Below are 24,250 nucleotides of genomic sequence, written 5' to 3'. Positions count from 1 at the left end.
GCCCTGGTCTGCCCTAAGACCCCATTCAGACTTAGCGCGACTTGTCAGGCAACTTGTCAGCCTGACAAGTCATGCTCGGTCGCTCGCCATTGATTAGCACAGGACCTGTTCTAATAGGAGCGACACAAGTTGCTCCGACTTAGAAAAAGGGTCCTGTACTACTTTGGGGCGACCTGGGAGCGACTTGCATTGACTTCCATTATGTGAAGTCCCTGCAAGTCGCGCCGACTTCACAGGTCGCCCCTCGAAGTCGGATTGCGCCAGTCTGAATGGGCTCTTAGTTATAATTATAGTAAAAACAGTGTTATTTAATGGACAACATAAACAATATTTATTTTAAATATTGGCTATAGAATATAACATTTATTTTGGGTTTTAAATCACAGGTGCTTTACATCCATTCTATCCCATCCAGCTGTTCCATTCTTCCTTACGGTGCATGAACATAAAAACTCAACTGGGTGAATGATTGCCCTTTTCATTATCCATCAACAATTTTATTTTTATTTTTTTTCTCATTGGGCGCATGCACATTAAAACTCTTAATTCTATGTTCTATTTTACCTTGGCTTTTTCTATGCATTTCCTAAAGGAAGGAATAGAATAAAGCCCAAGTAAGTGGTCCCTCGGTTAAGGCAGTACTCATGATTAGTGCAGGACTGTACAATAAAGGGGTACCAAGATGTGGCTGTGCAGCTTACAGTATTTTTAAATGTGTTCATCCAGATGTAATCCTTCTAAAACTAGAAAAAGATTGGAAAAGATTTGATCATTGGTATGTGATGTCACTTTGTAAAAGACCCTCGTAATTTTTACCACCCGTATCAGTTTTACATTTATCAAGCCATTGCCATTTTGCAGCAAATTACACTCACTTTATAATACTTCCCTTAGTATACACCCTATGGCAGTGATGGGGAACCTTGGCACCCCAGATGTTTTGGAACTACATTTCCCATGATGCTTATACATTATAAAGTGTAGATGGGGGCATCATGGGAAATGTAGTTCTAAAACATCTGGGGTGCCAAGGTTCGCCATCACTGCCCTACAGTAACCTCCCACAAACACCATTCTTGCCCAATGAATTCTAGCAAACAGTTGTTATCAAGTGTATGAAATGCCTGCAGGCCATTAGCTGACCAGTTTGGGGTATACCCTAGCATCAATCTTGCTTAGGACACTCCTTAAGCAGTTGAGTCATGGTATACTATCTTTTCCACTTTCGCAAATGTGACTCACTGTCCATTCTGAGTAGACCATATCCATTATTTAGTTTAAATAAATAAAGAACAGTAACCGTAACTGAATTTAAATTATCTGTTGACTGTTTGCTTGACTTGAACATATATAGTTTCAAGTCTTTAAAATGTATTTTTCTACATCTAACAGCTATAACTAATATGTGTCGGATATCCTCTTCGTTTTTTTTACTGAAAGCAATATTGCTTTTTGCCAGAAGTCTGTCTTTTTATGGCAAACCAGGTCAAACCCACACTTAGGTCTATTAACCACTTGCCGACCGCCGCCCGACTATATACGGCGGCAGTCAGCCCCTCCCAGGCAAAGTGACATACCGGTACGTCACTAGCCTGGGAGTGAATAGGGGGCGAGCGCGCGCCGCCAGAGGCGCGCTCCCGCCCCCACTCGTACCCGAAGAAGCCGTCGCGTGTGACCGGCGGACCCGATGATCGTCGGGTGGAGAGGGAGAAAGGCAGGCGGCTAATGTAAACAAAGCCGCCTTTCATTCTCCCCTGTGTAACTGCACAGATCACTCAGTCCTGCTATGTAGGACCGTAGATCTGCGCTGTTACACACAAAGCCACATCCAATCACAGTAAGAAGCACGCTCCTAGGGACACACTTAACCCCTCCCTCTCCAATAAAGTTAACCCCTTCCCTTCCAGTGTCATTTTTACAGTAACAGTGCATATGTATAGCACTGATTACTGTAGTAATGTCACTGGTACCCCCAAAAGTGTCAAAAATGTCAGTCAAGGGTCCGATCTGTCCGCCGCAATGTCGCAAATTAAAAAAATCGCAGATCGCCGCCATTACTCGTTAAAAAAAAAAAAAAAAAAGACAAAAATCTTTCCCTTAGTAAACGCAATAATTGTTGCTTTTTTTGTTTATAGCGCATGATCAAAAAAAAAAAACAAAAAAAAAAAAAAAAAAAAAAAAAAAAAAAAAAAAAAATCGCACAGGTGATCAAATACCACCAAAAGAAAGCTCTGTTTGTGGGGGAAAAAAAAGGACATCAAATTTGTTTAGGTACGGCGTCGCACGACCCCGCAATTGTCTGTTAAAGTCACGCAGTGCCGAATCGCAAAATAGGCCCTGGTCAGGAAGGGGGTAAAATCTTCCGGGGCTTAAGTGATTAACATTTTTGACTTTTTGGGGTTAATTTACTAAACTAAATTAAATTATGCTTGTGTAGCACCCTCTTAGGTAGGTGCTAGGTAAAAGCATCCATTGCTCCTTCTGCTCATCAGGGGAGCCTGATCTATTAGGTTGCCTGTCACATGTTTCCAGGTGTGATTCACTGGGTCTGAGGGAGCGTCCCCGCTGTATCCAATGAGGGAGCTTGTTGGACAGTGGAGGAAACCCAGCCAGTGACACATTAGGTTTTATGGCAGTCCCAGTGGGAAGGCACTACCTCAGTGCATCCTGGGATTGACCATAAATACTGAGGGGACATGCGACAGGGCGTCTTTGGCGGGAAGTCCCAGGAGGAGGCTGACGGCTGTCTCTCCTCCTGCTGTGTGTGAGGAAGGTGGTTCAGGCAGTCGGCCTAGTGAACCAGGTGTGGAGCTGAGCTGCAGAGGATCCAGAGTGCTGACAAGTGGAGCTGCGGGCAAAGACTTTTGGGAAAAACAGTATCGTGAGTACCAGGAGATTTGCCTAAGGGTCTGCCTAGGAGAGGGGACCACTCCAGAGAAGTCAGGGGATCAAGTAGCTAGCTCACACAAGAAGTTAATCAGTAAAGGGGGTGCCGTGTAGTTGACCCTGAAGAATAGGAACAAAGTGGGTGCCAGGAAGGACCATGAAGTTGTTCTGCAGTACAGTTTACCTCTGGAAGTTCATTTAATTCTACTTCACAGCTGAATGCAAGGTGAAGCACTGGCCTAGCTGTGACTAGCGTTACTCAGCATTTTTCAAGTCGTCCCAGCCAATTGTGCATAGTTATATTAGGTTGGAGTATCCCACTCATTCCCTTCTCCCATCCAAGTTCTAAATAAAAACACAAAAACCAAAGCTACTGGACTGTTTCCTGACTGAGCTAGGAAAATTAGGAAAATGTTGAACTGTCATGTCGTTGCTAATGGTAACCCAGGGGAACCCGTAACCAGCAGCTCCCAAGGGAGTAGTGCTACATAAGTAAACACCTTTAGTAAATTGTCCCTATTGATTGAAACACCTTACAATTACCAATTTTTCAAAATCAAACAAGCAAATGTACTGTCAATGCAGCACCTATTCCCTGCGCTCTGAGTGGTGCAATCCTCTATCCAACCTGACTGTAGGCTTGTAGATGAGAACAAATGACATGGCAACTTGATAATACTTCAGCCTTGCAGCCCCTCACTAGACCAGGGTGGTCCGGAAACACTATAAACGACAACAAACACAAGGGCGCACCGGCCTAGTGCAGATCACCTTGGTATTCTGCAAAAGCGGCGCTCTTCTGTCATCGTACCCCAGATAGAGAGGGGTTAACAGCCATGATGCCCCTAGGATCATCGGCATGTGTTTAGACATGCTCTTCAGGCTCTGAAGAGGCGCTGCCTTGAAACGCGTAAACATGCACAGCTTCAGGGGACGATTCAATCCTGATCTTGTTAGTGAGGATTTTATATCTATTTGATGTGCCTTTTATCAAGAAACTCATTTGTGAGTATTTTTAATCTATTATTTTAATAAACCTGTCTAAGAGATAATGCACTATGCCGGTGCGCCCTTGTGTTTGTTGTCGTTTATACAATTTTTTAAAATGCCATTATCTTGTAAGTGTGGTTTATCCAATAGAATAGTCTCTTTATTCTTATGACTTAGATGAGGATCAGATCACATTAACAGAACTATTCATGTAGAAAGCCAGAACGTTTGCAAAGGTTAACATACTGTATTTGGCCTCACATATATTATTTTTCTGTGCTAAGGGCTGGGGAACTTTGCATGGTTTGGTGTTCAAGTGTAGTTCTATCCTATCCAGTATTTTAATTCCCTTGGCTTTGAATTCTGTAAGGCAAGCAGTGTACGTGCGTCCCTTTGGTTCCAGCTTGTTTAAATGTATTTGACAGAGCAGGATGGATTTTCACATATCTTCCTAATATTTTATGGGCTATAATCTCACAGAAAGATGTTTAGTGGCCTGTGGGCATTGCTTTGCTGAATATATATATTTTTGAAACATTTCACACTTGAAAATTTGCAAGTATGCTCAAAGCCAGGATCCCTGCAGAGAGAAAAAATGCCGTTTAAACACTCAAATCACAGCATCAAACAGCTCCGAATCTGGTGAGTCAGTTTGAGCAGTCACATTCTGTTGTGAATGAGCCGTGAGTGTATCTGTTTTACTGCCTGTAGGGCATTCCTTTCCAGTGTGTACGCATTTATAAATTATGTCTGATACAAACCCTGAGCGCATGGAAGTCATCTTACAAGCAGCTCAACAAATCAAAAGTAACAATAATGTAAGTTTTAAGTGGGATCCCAAGAAACCGTTTAACGCAGTACAAGGTCAGCAGTTTGCGGGAGTGCAGAGCAGGTGGATGGCTCCTTGTCTAATGCTTTAATATATAACGGTTGAAGGTCTGATGTGCTGTATACTTCAGAGGGTTGAGAAGATCACTTTGGTGTGTCTGTCAGCGTCTTGCTCAACGCTTGAAAGAAAATCAGATGTCAAAGGGATATACTCAACCCTGTTTCTGTTAATTGACAGATCCCATTCTGACCTTATTTTTTAGCATTAGAAAAGAAAAAAAAAAAAGATTTTGGCCAATTTTTGATTTTCTGTTTTTCAAGCTAATAAACACAAGTGCAAAACTGAAGAGAATTATTGATGAAATTACACTTACAGTTATGTGCAAATTGTTGTAAGGTAATTACAACTGAGAGGAACTGCACCAGCAGATATCTAAAATCTCCAAATGACATACCTCCACACAAAGAAATACTTTATTAGTGACCACATGCCTCTAACCGCCAGATACATATTCAGACATTTGAATGTTTTCCCCCTTGTTTGTATGGTATAACAGGCATTTTCTCTATTTGATCTATGTTGTCAGTCAGCACGATATAGTGATTTGGCATGGACATATGTTTGTTAAAGCAGAACTTGACTAAGGTTGCCAGAGATAAAACTATAATCCTTCCACTTTATAAAACTCTGGTCCGACCGCATCTGGAGTATTCTGTCCAGTTCTGGTCAGCAGTCCTCAGGAGGGATGTGTTGGAGCTGGAGAGAGTCCAGAGAAGGGCAAATCAACTAATTAGGGGATTGGAGGACCTTAATTATGAAGAGCGTCTGCAATCGCTTGATTTATTCTCCCTGGAGAAGAGACGCCTAAGAGGGGACATGATAACAATTTATAAATATCTCAATGGTGATCTCAGCATAGAAAAAAAGCTATTCAGTCGAAAGGATTGCATGAGGACTCGAGGGCATACAATGCAATTAGAGGAGAAGCGTTTTAACCTCAGGCAACGTGTCAGTCAGCACGATATAGTGATTTGGCATGGACATATGTTTGTTAAAGCAGAACTTGACTAAGGCTGCCAGAGAAAACTATAATCCTTCCACTTTATAAAACTCTGGTCCGACCGCATCTGGAGTATTCTGTCCAGTTCTGGTCGCCAGTCCTCAGGAGGGATGTGTTGGAGCTGGAGAGAGTCAAGAGAAGGGCAACTAAACTAATTAGGGGATTGGAGGACCTTATTTATGAAGAGCGTCTGCAATCGCTTGATTTATTCTCCCTGGAGAAGAGACGCCTAAGAGGGGACATGATAGCAATTTATAAATATCTCAATGGTGATCTCAGCATAGAAAAAAAGCTATTCAGTCGAAAGGATTGCATGAGGACTCGAGGGCATACAATGCGATTAGAGGAGAAGCGTTTTAACCTTACGCAACGTGGGGGATTCTTTACTGTTAGGGCTACAAGATTGCTGAATTCTCTACCACAAGAGGTGGTTTCTGCGGGTAGTATGGTGGCTTTCAAAAGACTCTTAGACTTACATCTCAAGGATCAGAACATTCAGGGGTATGAGAGATGATTATGGCCACACACACCTACACAGGTTGAACTAGATAGACTATTGTCTTTATTCAACCTCACCTACTATGTAAAGATATGTAAAAAAAAAATATGGTTTTTACTTATCTACTAACCAATAAAACCCCATCCCTTCCAATAAAAAAAACACACCACAACCGGTTGGAGTTACATTGGCTATAGCAACCTTATTAACCAAAATTATAAATAACAAATAAATGTTGATCAATAACATCATAACCTGAACACACAGTGTATGAAATAAAATTGGAGCCACAAAGTCCTAATAGGCATCCAATCAACGACAGTACCTGCGAATCACTTGTCAGGCCTCCAGCCGCAAAAAACACAGACTCGGAGACAACTCACAGGTACCTACACCAACTGGGAGCCGTACCTCAGACGGGTCCCTACACCACACCTTTTGTGCTCATATGAACCTAAAAAAGGACCTTGCACCCCGCCACCATCACCATATGCACTCTTCCATATCCTGTAATCCAACTCAAAACATCCCACCAAATGCCGGGTGGGAGGGTGGGAAGCTGTTCTCTGCTTGTCTGACCTCAGATTGACTCCCCTTCCTTCAGGTAACTGAAAGCTCCTCCCAACCCTGGCCATGCCCCTCAACCAGCCAACTGTCCTGTTAACCCTAACACCTTTTCCTTCCTATACCCAAGCCCTTTTTTTAAACCTTGTCATGCCAGCCCTCCGTTTAGTTCCTTCTGTTTTACTTCAGGCCTCTGTTTACCCATAACAACTTGCTTTTTGCTAGAGGCTCCATTTTGCTGAAGCCCAGAGCCCCCAAAGAACAGTAAATCATAAGGCCCCTTTCACACTTGTGCGACTTGTCCTGCGATTTGGGACTGCAAAGTCGCATGACAAGTCGTACTCCATGATTTCCAGTGAGTACCGTTCATATCTGCACAACGTCAAGTTGCAACAACTTGAAAGTAGTCCCTGCACTACCTTGGGATTTTAATGCATTTTGAGGTCCAAAGACATAGGCATTGTCCAGTCAAATCTGAACTCCTCTGTGGAAAGTCCATATAATGGATGTTCTACAGTCCAAAGAAACACCAGGTGAAATCGTGGCTTAAAAGGGAAGGTAAGTGTGGCAATCAAACTGCTAGCTGTACCATCAAGACCTCGTGGATCCCTCTCCCCATGGTAGAGAACTCACCGCAATCCACTCAAAATAGGCGTTTGATCATATTACCATAGGAATCACCTGACAAGTCGCGGTGGGTCGCCTGCCATTGATTAGCACAGGACCCGTTCTAATAGGAGCGACACAAGTCGCTCCGACTTAGAAAAAGGGTCTTGTACTACTTTGGGGCGACCTGGAGGCAACTTGCATTGACTTCAATTATATGAAGTCTGTGCAAGTCACGCCGAGGTCGCGGTGCACACAGGTCGCCCCAGCAAGTCGTGTCGCCCCTGTGTGAATGGGCTCTTACCTGTGCAGTTTACTTCTTATATCCTTAATAGAAAGCAATTCAAGAAATCGTCAAGAGTCTAGGGAGTTACAAACACAAAACCCGATTACTGTAAAACTGTCCCTTAAGGCTAAGTCATGTACTACAGAAGGATAAAGTACTGCATTTTTTTTTATTTATTACTTTGAAAACACTTTTTTTTGCGCATTTAGTCTATAGGAATTTGTACTAATATTTTAAACTATATAAAAAGGTTTTTATTGGTCTAATTAAAGTTAAATTCTAGGCAGATACAAAACACCCCTCTATAATGTAGCTATATATTAAACAAAAACATTACATTTAACGAAAAGTTAGTATAAACATCTGAACCCAACGTTGTAGTAGATTTATATTAGCTTCCTGTAATCCTCTACGAGGCAGATTAAAAGAGGGAGAGCCCACATTGTAAATCAGTGAGGCACGTTATTCTGTCTGGTCAATTTTACAATTAAGATTAAAACTGAACTCCAGGAATTCAGCCGCTCTTTAAAATGTTCTGAAATACTAGGGGTTAAGTCCAACAAGTCACATGCCACCTCATGGACTTTATTTCTTTAATTACAAAAAGGAATTTCCCCTGGGGGTGGGACTTTTTAGGCACAAATACAGTAATTAAATACAAAAGGTTCAAGAAATTGAAAAACAAACACATTTATTGAAAAAAAAGACAATATGTTAAAAAAAGGGCAAGCTATATACAATACATAAGAGCACACGGCACAGAGAGAGACCGCTATATTCTGAGGTGTATACCCAACACGTTTCAAAGTCAACCATACAGTTCCTTCTTCAGGGGTAACCTTTATGCCCCATACACACGTGCAGATTATCTGCAGACTTTTGTCTGCAGACTTACCAAAACCATATAATATGAGGTCAAACCTAAACACTTTCAATTTGTATGCAATCCAGCAGGCCCTTGCACTACATAGAAAAGGTAAGTCTGCAGACAAAAGTCTGCAGATAATCTGCACGTGTGTATGGGGCATTAGAGAGCGGTAGAGTCTTCTGTGTGGGCCTCAAGATGTAAGCTTGCCTAGTACATCGTTCAAAACCAAAGAGTTTGATTGCTCCAATCATTTCACCGGGAAAAGCTGACCTCAGGTAACAACAAATAAGGCTGTTGATTCAAAGCCACCATGCAAAAAGGTCTTGGTCATGTGTGCCAGCCAGCCAATAGGCTAGGTGGGGACAGCTGGAACCCAAAATGGATGGAGACTCTTTTTAATGATGGAAAATCTTGTAAGGGTTGAATATGTAATAGATATCCTCCTCCCGGTGAATGAGCAATGCACTTTGCATTTATTTCTTTAATTTACATTTTATTTTTACTGAGTGCCAGGAGCATAGCTATCACTAAACTTCTGGAGCCCTGATGCTGGTCTCTGCTCCTGCAGCTGCAGAGTTGTTTGTACCCACTGTGCCCCCTCTCCCCCCCCCCCCCCGCCAAACAACCTCCCACCCAATCCAAGAGCACTTTGTATTATGTGAACCCATTCATAAAATACAAAGCCTTCTGTGAATGGGCAGAAAGAGGAGGAGCCAGGAGAGATGCTGTGTTTGAGAAGGCAGTGCCTCTCCTGTCAAAGTGGCGGGGGTATGGTAATAGCTGTAAAATTCAGATATAAATTTAAGAGTAAATTCCACAAAGTGGCATGACCTTGTTGGACAAAACCCATATTAGGCCAACTGATTTTACAAAAGGAATTGCTGCAATTCAGCTTCAGGGTGTGCAAGGCACAGCACTGTACTGTATATTTGTTCTGCCGTTCATTGTTAATTACACCCCAAAGCATATTTACAGTCCACTGCTGCATGCTGAAATTCACAGATGTAATTGCTCTGTGTGTTGTGCATTGTGTTTAAAAAAAAAATCAGAATTTTTTTTTTTTTTTACTGCACTGAGATTTTAGTTTTAGATTTCCTGTGGTTGGTTTTGATCTCTATAGGGCTAGAGCAGGGGTCTCCAAACTTTTCAAACAAAGGGCCAGTTTATTGTCCTTCACACTTGAGAAGGGCCAGATTGTGGCCAGTGGGGGCAGAAAATGTCCTGGGCCCAGCATCAGTGAGAATAAATATGGCCTCAGGATTGATGGTCAATAGGAGGAGAAGTAGTGCCCCTATTAGTGGGAGGAATAGTATCCAATATTGGTATCGGTGGAAGAAATGGTGCCCCCTTTGTTGGTGTCAGTGGGTGGAATAGTGCCCCAAGGGCCAGATAAAGGCTAGCAAAGGGCCACATCTTGCCCTTGGGCCGCAGTTTGGAGACCCCTGGGCTAGAGTATAAGTGTCTGCCTTCGTCCCTAGATAGATTAGTATATAGTGGGTTGGTACCTCAAGCCAAGTTTAAGTGGGACTTTTGAGGCAAGTGAATTGATATACAAGATATAAGAAATATTGTATTTAATAGAAAATAAATAAAAATATTTACATCAAACATAAGAAGCGTTTGTACATATTTTAGTGATGGGTTATAGACCCAAGTGAGTAAGTGCTAGAAAGCTAGAAATGTTGTGACAAGTGTCATTGGGTGACTGTTAGTAGGAATATATTTGTCTCTGTCCTTCCATGCTGTGGGGCTTGGAAGTTTGATCAGAGATAATTCCTGATGCGTCGCCTACGCGTTTCGGCTTTTTACAAGCCTTTTTCAAGGATTATTGTCACCGTTTCTGTAACAATGGTATACAAAAACATTGTTTCATTATATGTACCGTATTTATTCGAGTATAACGCGCACACGTGTATAACGCGCACCCCTAATTTTCAATTTAAAAAAAAAAAAAAAAAAAAAAAAATCGGTATAAAATTTTGTTTCACACCAAGCATTGTAATTGACAAAAAAAACGTTGTTGAACACGTGCAACCATGATAAAAATCATTTATTGACAACGTAAACTGGTATAAAACACAATACCGAAATAAAATTACAACTTTGAGCTTGAATGAAGCGTCATATGCAGAACGTTTTCTCTTGATACCCTGAGTTGCCATCTAACGGGTACCAGTATATCAATTAAAATATGAAGAACACTGAATTACGGTACGCAAAACACTGAATTGTACAAAGCAATGCTTACCGTAACGTGTGGGCGAGGCGAGGAAATGAAGCGGCGACCATACAGCGGATATTAAGAATTCTCACCCCCAGTTCGGGCCGTCCACTGTATGTGACGAGGGGACGTTTTTTTTTTCTTCGCCCTCAATGAGCGGCTGCAGCCCGGAAAAGGCGCAGTGCGAACTCACAATTCGCCTGCGCCATCAATGGACCGGCCGCCACTGCCACCCCAGCCCTCGTTTATAACGCGCACCCAAACTTGATTTCTTTTTTTGGTAGAAAATTTTGCGTGTTATACTCGAATAAATACGGTATATATATATATATATATATATATATATATATATATATATATATATATATATATATATATATATATATATATATATATATATATATATATATATATACACACACCACGAGTTTAGTCACGTGGTATAACATAGAATAGAAATACAGTATACGTATATAAATTATTTTCTGTTCCAAGTTTGGTTCTTTTGCCCTTCACTAAACAGCCAGAACCTGGGGGGGGCTGTATCCTGCAAACGTATATGGCTATATGTTATGTAAGAAGGTTAATACAGAAAAAGGTTGCATCTTTTAATGAAAGCTGTTTTGTCTAAAATAGTAATGGTAATCAGAATTCAAATCTATTTTTTCCAACCATTAGTCAGATTGAGTTTTTATTTTGTTATATTATCTGCTGTTCATATTTTTTTGTGTTTTTTTTTTTTCTGTATACAGCAATTGAACCACCCAAACATTATTAAGTATCTGGACTCATTCATTGAAAACAATGAGTTGAATATTGTCCTGGAACTGGCAGATGCGGGAGATCTTTCTCAAATGATTAAAGTAAGGACAATAAGCCTCAATTTTACCTATTAGGAATGTATTTTCTAAGTGCTTTGCATATGGTTTAGCATTTTGAATATGCTTCAGGGAGCACTCATGTCACAAAGAATATTGCTAAACATTATAGAATATAAAATTATTACCAATCATCGTGTTTCTATGAATAAGCTATGGTTGATGATAAAGGGCAAATAAAGCATTAATTGCATATAGCTCCATTATGGTCTCTAAGAATTGTTTGCTTGGCACTGTAACAGTTAATGCATGCTTCGCTCTCATACAATAGGTGCTTCAAGATGAGCAAGGAAATTTAGTTCTTAAGCAAGATCCTTCTGAGTTCAAGTGCTGATTCTATGATATATTCCTGCCTATATCCCAGATATGAAAATAGGACTGACTAATGGAAAAATCTACCTAAGCCATACAGAAGTTCCCAATTTTGTCTCAAACCACCCCGATGCAGGAAACATCAGTTTTATTACTATATAAAGCCTCGTACACATGCGTCGAAAATTGGCAGGGAATTTTCGTCCAACGTCCGATGTGCCGATTTTCGGCTTGTTAGTATGATGCTTCCGACAACCGACTCCGACTTTTCGGCTGAAAAAAAATCTGGTGTGCAGGCTATAAAATTTTTGTTGGCCGTCAAAACACGGCCGATTTTCGTGCAGTCAGTACAGATTTCGACAGGGAAAAATCTTATGAGCAAGACTGGGCATGCTCAGAGAAGAAAGAACACAAAGAAATCAAACCAACACATGACATCACTTCTGAAGTAGATTTTTGTTGGGCGAGAAAATTCGTGTGCAGTCTAGGCACATTCCAACCAACAAAACACAACTCTGGACAAAAGATGGGCGATCGGTCGGCCGATAATCGTTGCGTGTGTACGAGGCTTTAGGTCCGTCCACTGTTATCCTGACTTGTGTAAAAATTAGTAGGTAATACAAGATGTTCAGTGTTCACACAGCTTTCTCCTCAACTATGCATAATAGAAGCATGTACAGTGCATCCGGAAAGTATTCACAACAAAGCTTCACTTTTTCCACATTTTTATGATACAGCCTTATTTTAAAATGGATTAAATACATTTTTACCTCAAAATTCTACAAACAATACCCCATAATGACAACGTGAAAAAAAATGAAATGAATCCCATGTACATAAGTATTCCCAGCCTTTGCTCAATACTTTGTTGAAGCACCTTTGGCACCAATTACAGCCTCAAGTCTTTTTGAGTATGATGCTTGGCACACCTAGTTTTGGGCAGTTTCTCCCATTCTTCTTTGCATGACCTTTCAAGCTCCATCAGGTGGGATGGGGAGCGTCGGTGCATGGCCATTTTCAGATCTCTCCAGAGATGTTCAATTGGGTTAAAGTCTGGGCTTTGGATGGGCCACTCAACATTCACAAAGATGTCCCGTAGCCACTCTGTTGTTATCTTGGCTGTGTGCTTTGGGTTGTTGTCCTGTTGGAAGATGAACCTTCGCCCCAGTCTGAGGTCCAGAGTGCTCTGGAGCAGGTTCTCATCAAGGATGTCTGTTCATTGCGGCATTCATCTTTCCCTCCATCCTGACTAGTCTCCCTGTTCCTGTCGCTGAAAAACATCCCCACAGCATGATGCTGCCACCACCATGATTCACTGTAGGGATGGTATTGTCCAGGTGATGAGCAGTGCCTGGTTTCCTTCAGACATGACGCTTGCCATTCAGGGCAAAGAGTTCAATCTTTGTTTCATCAGACCAGAGAATTTTGTTTCTAATGGTCTGAGAGTCCTTCAAGTGCCTTTTGGCAAACTCCAGACAGGCTGTCATGTGCCTTTTCCTGTGGAGTGGCTTCCATCTGGCCACTCTACCATACAGGGCTGATTGGTGGAGTGATGCAGAGATAGTTATTCTTCTGGAAGGTTCTCCTCTCTCCATAGAGAAATGCTGGAGCTCTGTCAGAGTGACCTTCGAGTTCTTGGTCACCTTCCTGACTAAGGCCCCTCTCCCCTGATTGCTTAGTTGGACCATGCGGCTCGCTCTAGGAAGAGTCCTGGTGGTTCCAAACTTCTTCCATTTATGGATGATTGAGGCCACTGATTATTGGGACCTTCAATGCTGCAGACATTTTTCCGTACCCTTCTCCAGATCTGTGCCTCCATACAATCCTGTCCTGGAGGTCTACAGACAATTCCTTGGACTTCATGGCTTGGTTTGTGCTCTGACAGGCACTGTTAACTATATACTTATATAGACAGGTGAGTGCCTTTACAAATCATGTCCAATCAACTAAATGTACCACAGGTGGACTCTAATCAAGTTGCAGAAACATCTCAAGTGGAAATAGGATGCCCCTGAGCTTAATTTTGAGTGTCATGGCAAAGGCTGTGAATACATATGTACATGTGATTTTTTTTTGTCATTATGGAGTATTGTTTGTAGAATTTTGAGGAAAATAATGAATTTATTCAATTTTGGAATAAGGCTGTAACATAACAAAATGTGGAAAAAGTGAAGTGCTTTGAATACTTACCGAATGCACTGTACAAAGTCTAGATATGCAATATATTGGGAGGCTGGTGGTCCAATTAAGGCACCTTCCCGTGAAGGCTGAAGCAAAGGGTACAATTATTATTTTATAATATACAATGTAAGTGTCCTGTACCCTGCCACTGGGTTAGAAGGATTAAAGACTACACAGGGTTCTCACTGATGCAGATTGAGGGTCTCTAGAATATCTCAGATATCCAAAGAGAAAGAGTGACCGCACTCAAAGGTAGATAAACTTGAAGTGTTTATTCCCATTCGTAGAAAACAACAACAGTGCATCGAACAGACATGGACACGGTTAACGCGTTTCACGACTCTATGGGTCGCTTACTCATAAATGGTTATGAGTAAGCAACCCATAGAGTCGTGAAACGCGTTACCGTGTCCATGTCTGTTCGATGCACTGTTTTCTACGAATGGGAATAAAGACTTCAAGTTTATCTACCTTTGAGTGCGGTCACTCTCTCTTTGGATATCTGATCACTGGACGGCGTATCCGACCAGCACCTGGGTGCCTTTGCCTCGCCTGAGCGGCTTTTTCTGTGTTTGTATCTAGAATATCTCACCTGAGCGGAGAAAATAGTTATTTTCTGTGTGATTGGTAACACCCAGATTGGGTTCTGAAGTCCAGAGAATTTGAAGAGTCTTGGGAGGGAACCTTGTGTCCAAGTCTTACTGAAGACCAGCAGGCTGTGTGTGCAGGTGTTCACAGCAGTAAAAATCAAGGGAATAGCAATGATCCAGGGCTCAACCAGATAGCAGTTCCCCTGCCCAGATGGCCAGGGTATGGGTCAGGGCAGCAGGGAGCTGCATAAGAGTGCTAAGAGAAAGATGCAGAGCATGTGAGCGCAGTGGTGCTGAGAGATGCCCTGAAGGACCAGACTAAAGGCCTAAGCTTGAGACCTGAGCAAGTGGTGCTGTGAGAGAAAGCCAGGAGGCTTGATGTTATTTTACTTTTGTATTTAGAATGATGGTGAAATCCCTTGTAAGGGCAACCATTTTTTTGGAATTTTTACTTTCTTCTAGGAAAGCACCGATACCAGTACCAGTGGCAATACCGAGTATTTTCACTTGTGTTTTCACTTGTAAAGAGTACTTGTAAAAATACTCCGATACCCCAAACTGATACTTTTCGGGGGTATTTGTGTCCAAAATGAATGGGTGCAAATTGCACTGCAAAGAATTGCATGCGATTTAAACAGAACATACAGTGTGATTCCTGTCCAAATCACATGCAGTTTTCCCCGCCGCTCTTGTGTAAACCCAGGCTTGTCATACTGTAGTAATTTTAAGCCTGAGTTCACACAGAAGTGGTGCAGGAAACCTCCCTGCATCAACGCTTCCACCATCTCCAGCTGCGGCTTGGGCTCCTCTTGCCTCCCCCCATGGCTTTTTTTCCTGCATCTCCAGCGGCTCTCCCCTCAGCCTTCAGCGGATCCAGCCACTGGAGACCGGGGGGAGAGAGCTCCTGGAGATGCAGAGAACAAAGCCATGGGAGAGACAGGAGGAGCCCAATGTCTACAGTCAGATCAGGAGCCAGAACTGGTGAAACCCGTTATGCAGGGAGGTACTCTTCTATATCGCAATACAAGGTAGACAATACACTCAAGGTCAAAGGTATTTAAAGCTGTAGTAAATCACACACTAGCACATTATGAAAGACTTACCTTAAAATGAAGCTCTTCAGTAGCACTCTGTCACCGCTGACAGGACTTCAATCTTCACCCGGTCTTCCTTCTGGGTTTGCAGGCTCCGACTGTTTAAATGGCTAAGCTATGATGAAGTCACTCCTGAGCATGCATGCGGGAGTCACAGCCGCAGCACAGCTCATGCCATCCATTGAGAGTGCAGTGCACCAGTGACGTCACCGGCTGCTACTAAAGTAAATATCTCCTAAATGGTTTACACTTGGAAGATATTTACTGTACCAAGAGGTAACCCTGCTTTAGGAGAAGACAATATCCAAGAAAATCTTGCTAATTTTCCTCAAAATTGCTGTTAACTCAGACCATCTTCATCCCTGCTACTTCTAGTCTCCCATGGGTTGCTTCCCTCTAGGTACCTTCTCCTTACTACTTCTAGCTTCCCCATTCCAATAGTAATTTTTCTCAACCCTCCTTTCTGTATTTTAAAGTCATTCCCAATTGGGATGTTTATCACAATATCAAAGTAATTCATTAAAGATTGGTGTTCACGCACTACTCTTTACAAGACCATAAATAATGAGTCACCAGTTAGGACCGAATATCCCCTCAAGCATGTTGATACAAATCAGACTATTCATCAACAGACAGTTCTTTGAACAAATTCTCAATTTAAGTACATAAATAATAGAATCCTTCCAATAATTGCGCAAGTTATGCAGTGATTCCGACCTAGATGATTGTAAACAAGGAAGGCTGTAAGGCTTTTATTGCTGTTTTAGGGGAATTTCCTTCAGTCTTGTCAAATGTTGGGTCAAGGTTGAAGTAGGGTAGAGTATGTTTAGAACCTCTATCAGGACTTTTTATTCAACCCAAATGTTGGGTTGTGACCAGAAAAGTAGTAGAGGGGAAATAACCCAATGGGGATCCTAGTTCTGGTGACTTGGGGGGCTCCAAGGGATTTTTTTGATTTGCAGGGATTTCCTTTCACTTCTCCTCCTAGCTATGAGATAGGAAGTGGAGTTAAATCTGCCAATGGGACATGATGGAAAAAAAATTAACCAACAGGGGTTATAACTAGTGATCGACCGATATCGATTTTTTATTGCCGATACCGATATTTTGGTACATTTTTTTTTCTCTTGTGGAGGGATCTGGGAGTCTAAAAGACCCCAAACCCCTCTGCACTTAAAAGCATTCAAAACACCAAGTTTGGCTGTTTAGAATGCGGTTTTTTTAATTTGGCGCTGAGTACCCAGAAGTGATGTCATGACATCACTTCTGGGTTTTTACATGGAGACCCGATCAGAGCTGAATACGCTTTGATCGGGTATTCCACGGCTGTGCAGGCTGGTTGCTCGTCCCACCAGGAGACCCGGGCGAGCCACGGAAGGCACTTTCCCAAAATATCTGCAATATCGGTAACGCCGGGTGCATAATCGGCCCCCTGATATATCGGCTTTGCCGATAATCGGTCGATCCCTAGTTATAACCCTCCCTTACTCTATCCAAAATTAAAAAAAAAAAAAAGTTCTGCCTATTGTTCTAGGCTCAATAACAGTGTTAAGTTTATTTATAGCCAAAACTTTTTCTTTTGTTTTTGGCAGAATGGAAGGGTTTCAAGGTTTGAACCCCTATCAGTTTATTTTTTGCTGTCTGTTCTGTTGGGGATATTTCACTTCACTTCCTGTATGGGAGAAGCAGCAAGAAGTCGGTGGAAAGTTAGGGGAATTCACTTTTTTGTTGTTCCTAGAAAAGATGTCTTTGGACAACTATTGGAAAACCTTCCCTCACCTTTTGTTCCTTGATTTCCCATAATTTTCTACCTCAATAACAGTGGTCACTAGGACTAGTGGCACTTTTCCACTGCAAGTACCGGCTCGGCTCTACTCGGCCCGGTTTGCTTTTCCACTGCTGGTACCGCATGGTACGGTGTTTGAAGGGTTTGGTACGGTTTGCTTTTCCACTAAAGTAGTACTAAAGTTAAGTGGGTGGGATAACAACGATTCTCTGACCAATCAGTGGCTAGTAGTGACTGCATGCAAAGGATTGTGGGATATGGTATCGGTATGGTACCTCTTGGAACCACAATCGAGGCGGTACTGTTTTAGAGAGCCGTACCGTTCGGTTCCATGTAGTGGAAAAGCGCCGCCGTACCGTACCGAACCGTTGCTACACCGTACCATGCGGTACCAGCAGTGGAAAAGCACAAAAGCGAGCCGAACCGTTCGGTTCCATGCAGTGGAAAAGCGCCATAATAGAGGCTGAAACTAGGAATCAGGCAGACAGCAACAAAAACCTTATCCTTCCTCGCTCTATTCAAAACTAAACCGTTTTAACTATATATATATATATATATATACACACACACACACTTCAAGATTAAATATAGAGAAACCGGTGTTTATTGTTGTAGACATTTTCTTCATGATTGTGCAATTGCTGGACTTCCTACTATTCAGGTTCTTCAGTAGATTTAGTTCTACTTGCACAAAACATTTCTATTTACCTTCTATTCGCTGTCATTTCTACTTGCTCTACTTTTTCCTTTTATACAGTCTTTGTGAATGATAGGAGGGCCGCTTTAGAAGCTCTAGTGAGCTTTTGGTGTTTTATACAAGCTCATAATGTATTTTTCAGAGTTTGCTCCAGGCGAATGGTCCATTTGTCACAGTTTGTGGTTCTAAGGCATTAAATATGTTGTTGAAGGTAATTAAGACAAGAGATGCTCATTACAGTGAAAAGGCATCTCCACCTGTCAGAGCGAGTTTCATTCTACGGAGCTGATTCAGGGGATGTAGTAAATGGGTTAGGTTAGCTTTCAATGCTGGGGATGGTCTAGAATTGGTTCTGAAGTACTTAATGTGGGACTGTAGTACAGAGAGATTAGTGAAATTATTATTTTTTTTTTTAATGAAGATGGTTGCTTTCTAATAACAGTATTGTACAATGTATAAGGACGTTTATTAATTATTGGTGGTGTTTGAGAAATCTTATTTTGTCCTCACTTTTGAAGAGTGTATGTGTCTGTGTGTGTTTTCTAGACCATTTCTTTTTTGTATTTTATTTAACAATTTATACATTCAGTTCTTACTTAAAGCCTGTTTACCTAATACAATAAACAAAAAATCAGCACAAGGGACATTACTTACCTTTAACCACTTGCCGACCGCCGCACGACTATTTACGACGGCGGTCAGCCCCTCACAGGCAAAGCGATGTAGGTCTACGTCGCTAGCCTGTGAGGGTCTAGGGAGCGAGCACGTGCTGCCAGAGGCGCGCTCCCGCTCGGTCACGGACCCCCCCATGCGCGTGTGCCCGGCGGACCCGATTGTCCGTTACAGCGGGGGAAAGGCAGGCGGCTAATGTAAACAAAGCCGTCTGTCATTCTTCCCTGTGTAAGAATGGAGATCATACGGTTCTGCTATGTAGGACCGTTGATCTCTGTTCTTACACATCAAGCCACAGCCAATCACAGTAAGAAACAGGCCCCTAGGGACACACATAACCCCTCCCTCAAAAAAAGTTAACCCCTTCACTGCCAGTGTCATTTTTACAGTAACAGTGCAAATGTATAGCACTGATTACTGCAGTAATGTCACTGGTACCCCCAAAAAGTGTCAAAAATGTCAGTCAAGGGTCCGATCTGTCCGCCGCAATGTCGCAGTACCGCAAAAAAAATAAAAAAAATCACAGATCGCCGCCATTACTCGTAAAAAAAAAAAAAAAAAAATACAAAAATGACAAAAATCTTTCCCTTAGTAAACGCAATAACTTTTGCGCAAACCAAATCAAAATACGCTTTTTGCGATTTTTTTTTTTACCAAACATATGTAGCATAAAACAAATTGGCCTAAAAAGTTAAAAAAATTTGTTTTACTTTTTTTTTGGGGGGAATTTCATATAAAAAAAATGTGAAAAATATTGTTATTTTTGCAAAATTGATGCTCTTTGTTTATAGCGCATGAGCAAAAAAAAAAAAAAAAATTGCACAGGTGATCAAATACCACCAAAAGAAAGCTCTGTTTGTGGGGAAAAAAAAGGACATCAAATTCGTTTAGGTACAGCGTCGCACGACCGAACAATTGTCCGTTAAAGTCACGCAGTGTCGATTTGCAAAATAGGCCCTGGTCAGGAAGGGGGCAAAATCTTCCGGGGCTTAAGTGGTTAATGAGATGTGTTTACTATGCAGTTGTGTCGTCCTTTTACTGAAACCTTCCTCCTCCCCTCCCCCCCATGGTCATAATCGTACAGTGGGTTGGGGTTGACAAAATGATGCCTTGTTTCCACTGAGCAGTACAGTTCGGTTCGGTACAGTTCAGTACGCTTGGTACACCTTGATCAGGCTTGCGTTTCCACCGCCAACAGTACCTCAGCTCAACAGTACCTCAACAGTGTAGCTCCACCCTGTTGGTACGGTACTATTGTGCTTGGTACCCCAACGAAAGGGTCCCAAAAAGTGGTACGGTATGGTTTGGTAATGTTCAGTACGGTTCGGAACGGTACTCCTTGATCAGGCTTGCGTTTCCACTACCAACAGTACCTCAGCTCAACAGTACCTCAACAGTGTAGCTCCACCCTGTTGGTACGGTACTATTGTGTTTGGTACCCCAACGAAAGGGTCCCAAAAAAGTGGTACAGTACGGTTCGGAATTAGATTATCATTCACAACTTTTGACAATGGAAATGGCAAAAATTGCGTACCGAATCGAACCGTACCGTGAGCCTTAAATGGACTGGGATAAGCACTCATCAAGAGTGCCTGACTATCCCCCCCCCCCCCGCCCCCCCCACACACACACACTTAGCTCCTCTATTCACAATAGTTGTTACTAAAGCTTCCATGAATGAACTATGAACGGAGGATGGGCGAATGATTGATAAGTCTGCCCCTCCAATCATAGATCGTGTTTCATTCATAGAACCTGTAATCACTATTTCTATGAATGGAGGAGGTGGGCATAGTCAGGCACTTTTGATGAGTGCCTGTCACAGCCTCTTAATTCTATTAGTTCCCACCACACTGGTAGATTACAGCTGTGGGGTGGGGGTTGACATCAGAGGAGGAAGATTTTGCAAGGAGGACACAGAAGCACAAAAGACATATCTCACTGAAGGTAAGTAATGTCCATTGTGTTTTTTTTTGGCTGTGCGGTGGTGGTTGCGGGAGGATTTGGGCGACTGGGCTCTGCTGGGCGTTGGAGTTGGATGCCCTTTTCCGGTGATCCCTGTTTGCTGGTTCCAGCTGGGAGGTCTTTTGGTCTGTGGGCGCAGATGGCCGTGCCCAGTGTGGGTGGCGGGGATGTCCCTGAGGAGGAGTCTATTTCATGTTTCGAAACGCATTAGCTTCCCCCCCCCCCCCTCCCCATGGTAACAATCATGCTGCTGTCTCCCATGGATTTTACATTTAACAGCAACCAGCTGGGAAATGCAACTCTGTTATTGAGCCAGCTTGTGACCACTCTTTTGCATTTTTTATGTCTACATATGCATATGTGCACTCCATGTCCTAATCATGTGCATTTGTTGTTTTTTTTTTTTTTGTAAAAAAAGAAATGTGATCCTAAATAAAAATAAATAAATAAATAAATAAATAAATAAATATATATATATATATATATATATATATATATATATATATATATATATATATATATATATATATATATATAAAAATAAAAAATAGAAAGACAAATAGAAAAAAAAAAATGTCCATTTGTGCTGATTTTTTTATTTTTTTGTTTTAGGTAAACTTAGGCTTTAATGTATCATTTCTGATTTCCCTCGTTTTTTAAAAGAGAATGTGTGTGTGTTTTCGGGGCCATTTTTCCTTCTTTTTTTTTTTAGCCATTTATATTTTTATTTCCTATTTAATGCACACCTTCCGAATTCAAGTTTTTTTTTTTTCTGTTATTTATTTTATGTTTTTCCCTTTCTGGTGTCTCACTTCTGCTCTCTGCGAACCCTTCTAGACATGGTATGCATTAATTTCCCACTTTTTCTCCATCGACCTTTCACCTTTTTTATGTGCTTGAACTCTATCTTGTGACAAGGATTGTTTTCTCTCTCTTTACAGTATTTTAAGAAACAGAAGCGATTAATACCAGAGAGAACTGTATGGAAGTACTTTGTGCAGTTGTGCAGTGCCGTGGAACATATGCATTCCCGCCGGATCATGCACAGAGGTAATCTCAGTATCCATCCATGACCTGTTCATCCTGAAGAGTAAACACCTAATCCTGCATGCCTGTACAGGAGCACAGCTTCTTCTCTATGCTTACTGCATAGAACCACAGAAAGCAGCAACCTCATAGCTTTTTCTAAGCACACAACAGAACAAATGAATAGTAAATCATAGGCATTAAAACTGGATAACATTACTCATTTGTGTTATTTAGGTTTTTATTAACTGTATTAACCCCTTTACCCTCTTAATGACCAGGCCATTTTTTTTGCGATTCGGCACTGCATTGCATTAACTGACAATTGCGCGGTCGTGCAACACTGTACCAAAATCCAATTGATGTCCTTTTTTTCCCCACAAATAAAGCTTTCTTTTGGTGGTATTTGAGCACCTATGCAATTTTTAGATTTTGCGCTATAAACATAAAAAGAGCGACAATTTTGAAAAAAAAAAATTTATTTTAACTTCCTGCTATAAAACAGTCCCAATAATTTTTTTTTTTTTAATCACATTTTTTTATCAGTTTAGGCCAGTTTGTATTCTGCTACATATTTTTGGTAAAAAAAAAATCCCAAAAAGCGTATATTAATTGGTTTGCGCAAAAGTTATAGCATTTAAAAACAACGGGATAGATTTATGGACTTTTTATTTTTTTTTATTAGTAATGGCAGTGATCAACATTTTTTATCGGGACTGCTTAGCTTATTAACACAATCTTTCCCTGCCTCTCTGACAGAAGACCCGCCTGCTTTTGTTGACTGCTTGTCATTCTAGCCGAAGATCGCGGGAGGCCGGTGCTGATCAAGCCAGCTCCTCTCGCAGTCTGGCTCCCACTGTTTCTAATCACAGCGACGAAACCATGTGCACATAATCACGTAGATCTACGCGATTATGCGCAGCCGAGCCGCCCTGCCGCAGTATATCTGCATTGGGCGGTCGGTAAGCGGTTAAAGGAAAAAGTGATCCAACCAGCTATACAGCTGCTGTTTGAAATAACAGAGCTCAATTCTTTTAGGATCCATGGGTGTATGCCACCTGGTCTAGGTGCTGTATTCACAGTTATTCTGTCTAAATATTTCTGGACTATATCTTTTTTTGAGCCATTGTGGATCATTTGCGCCTGTGTGCCATCCATCCCCATTATGGCCATGAGCTCTCCTTTGAAACAGTAAGGTTGGTGGGTTTAATTCTGCTTTAAGGCTGCCCATTCATTTTAGATTAGTTGCCAGAACATCATAATGGGCTTTTAGATAGACCACAACTTTTTTTTTCTGTGCATTACAACACACGGGTAGTTTATTTTTGTGGAATTTGGTTTTTCTAAAACATAGGTCCACTAAAATCACACCCCCAGCTATTGGGCTGACGGGGATGCAATCATGCGACAGCTTTCGGCAGGTTTGGGGCCAATAAAATTCAGACTGATTTTGATGCAAATTTAGCTCATCCCTAGTCACAAGGACCTATAAATAGGGAAAATCTATCTAGCAGGGGCACAGACAACCTTCTGATGCCTGTAAAAGTGATCAAGCAGATGTGTAGATGCTTGGATCATTTTACTTTAACTGCTTGCCGACTGCCCCACGCAAATTTACTACGGCAGTGCGACTCTGCTGTGCATGTACGCGATTATGTGCACGCAGTCTTGGCGACAAGCGCGCGCTGCTGGAGCCGCGCTCCTGCTGTGATTAAACACAGTGGGAGCCAGCCTTTCACAGAAACTGACAGACCTGCCTTCTTATGTAAACAAAGCAAGCGGGTCTTCTGTCACACAGGCAGAGAAAGATCACGGGTTTCAGCTAAGCTGAAACCCTGATCTCTCTGTGCCTGTCACAGAGCCCCCCCCCCCCACTGTTAGTAAGCACAAACAGGTACATATTTAACCCTTTGATCACCCCCAGTGTTAACCCCTTCCCTGCCAGTGTCATTATTACAGTAACAGTGCATAATATTTAGCACTGATTACAGTATTTGTGTCACTGGTCCCCAAAAAGTGTCAAAAATGTCAATTAGGGGCCCGATCTGTCCGCCGCAATGTCGCAGTCCCGCTAAAAATCACTGATCCCTGCCATTACTAATAAAAATAAAAAGTCCAAAAATCTATCCCGTAGTTTGTAAACGCTATAACTTTTGCACAAACCAATTAAAATACAATTTTTGTGATTTTTTTTTTTACCAGAAATATGTAGCAGAATACAAATTGGCCTAAACTGATTT

At 41.8% G+C, this 24,250-nt stretch overlaps 1 protein-coding gene across 3 annotated transcripts in view; it reads left to right on the top strand.

Annotated features, from left to right (window-relative positions):
* NEK6 (NIMA related kinase 6) overlaps positions 1–24,250 on the top strand; it is a 404,599-nt gene that overhangs the window by 284,413 nt on the left and 95,936 nt on the right. For all 3 annotated transcript variants that reach the window (XM_082263334.1, XM_082263332.1, XM_082263333.1), the window contains 2 exons: positions 11,562–11,672; positions 21,926–22,034. In XM_082263334.1, the coding sequence (XP_082119460.1) occupies positions 11,562–11,672; positions 21,926–22,034 (220 nt within the window). The remainder of the gene's footprint in view (positions 1–11,561; positions 11,673–21,925; positions 22,035–24,250) is intronic.

This window comes from Pelophylax lessonae (genome assembly GCF_965119305.1).
Source record: "Pelophylax lessonae genome assembly, chromosome: 7".
In the NCBI taxonomy this organism is placed as follows: domain Eukaryota; kingdom Metazoa; phylum Chordata; class Amphibia; order Anura; family Ranidae; genus Pelophylax; species Pelophylax lessonae.
The sequence above is the reverse complement of the archived record's forward strand: the minus strand, read 5'-3'. Positions and strand labels throughout refer to the sequence as shown.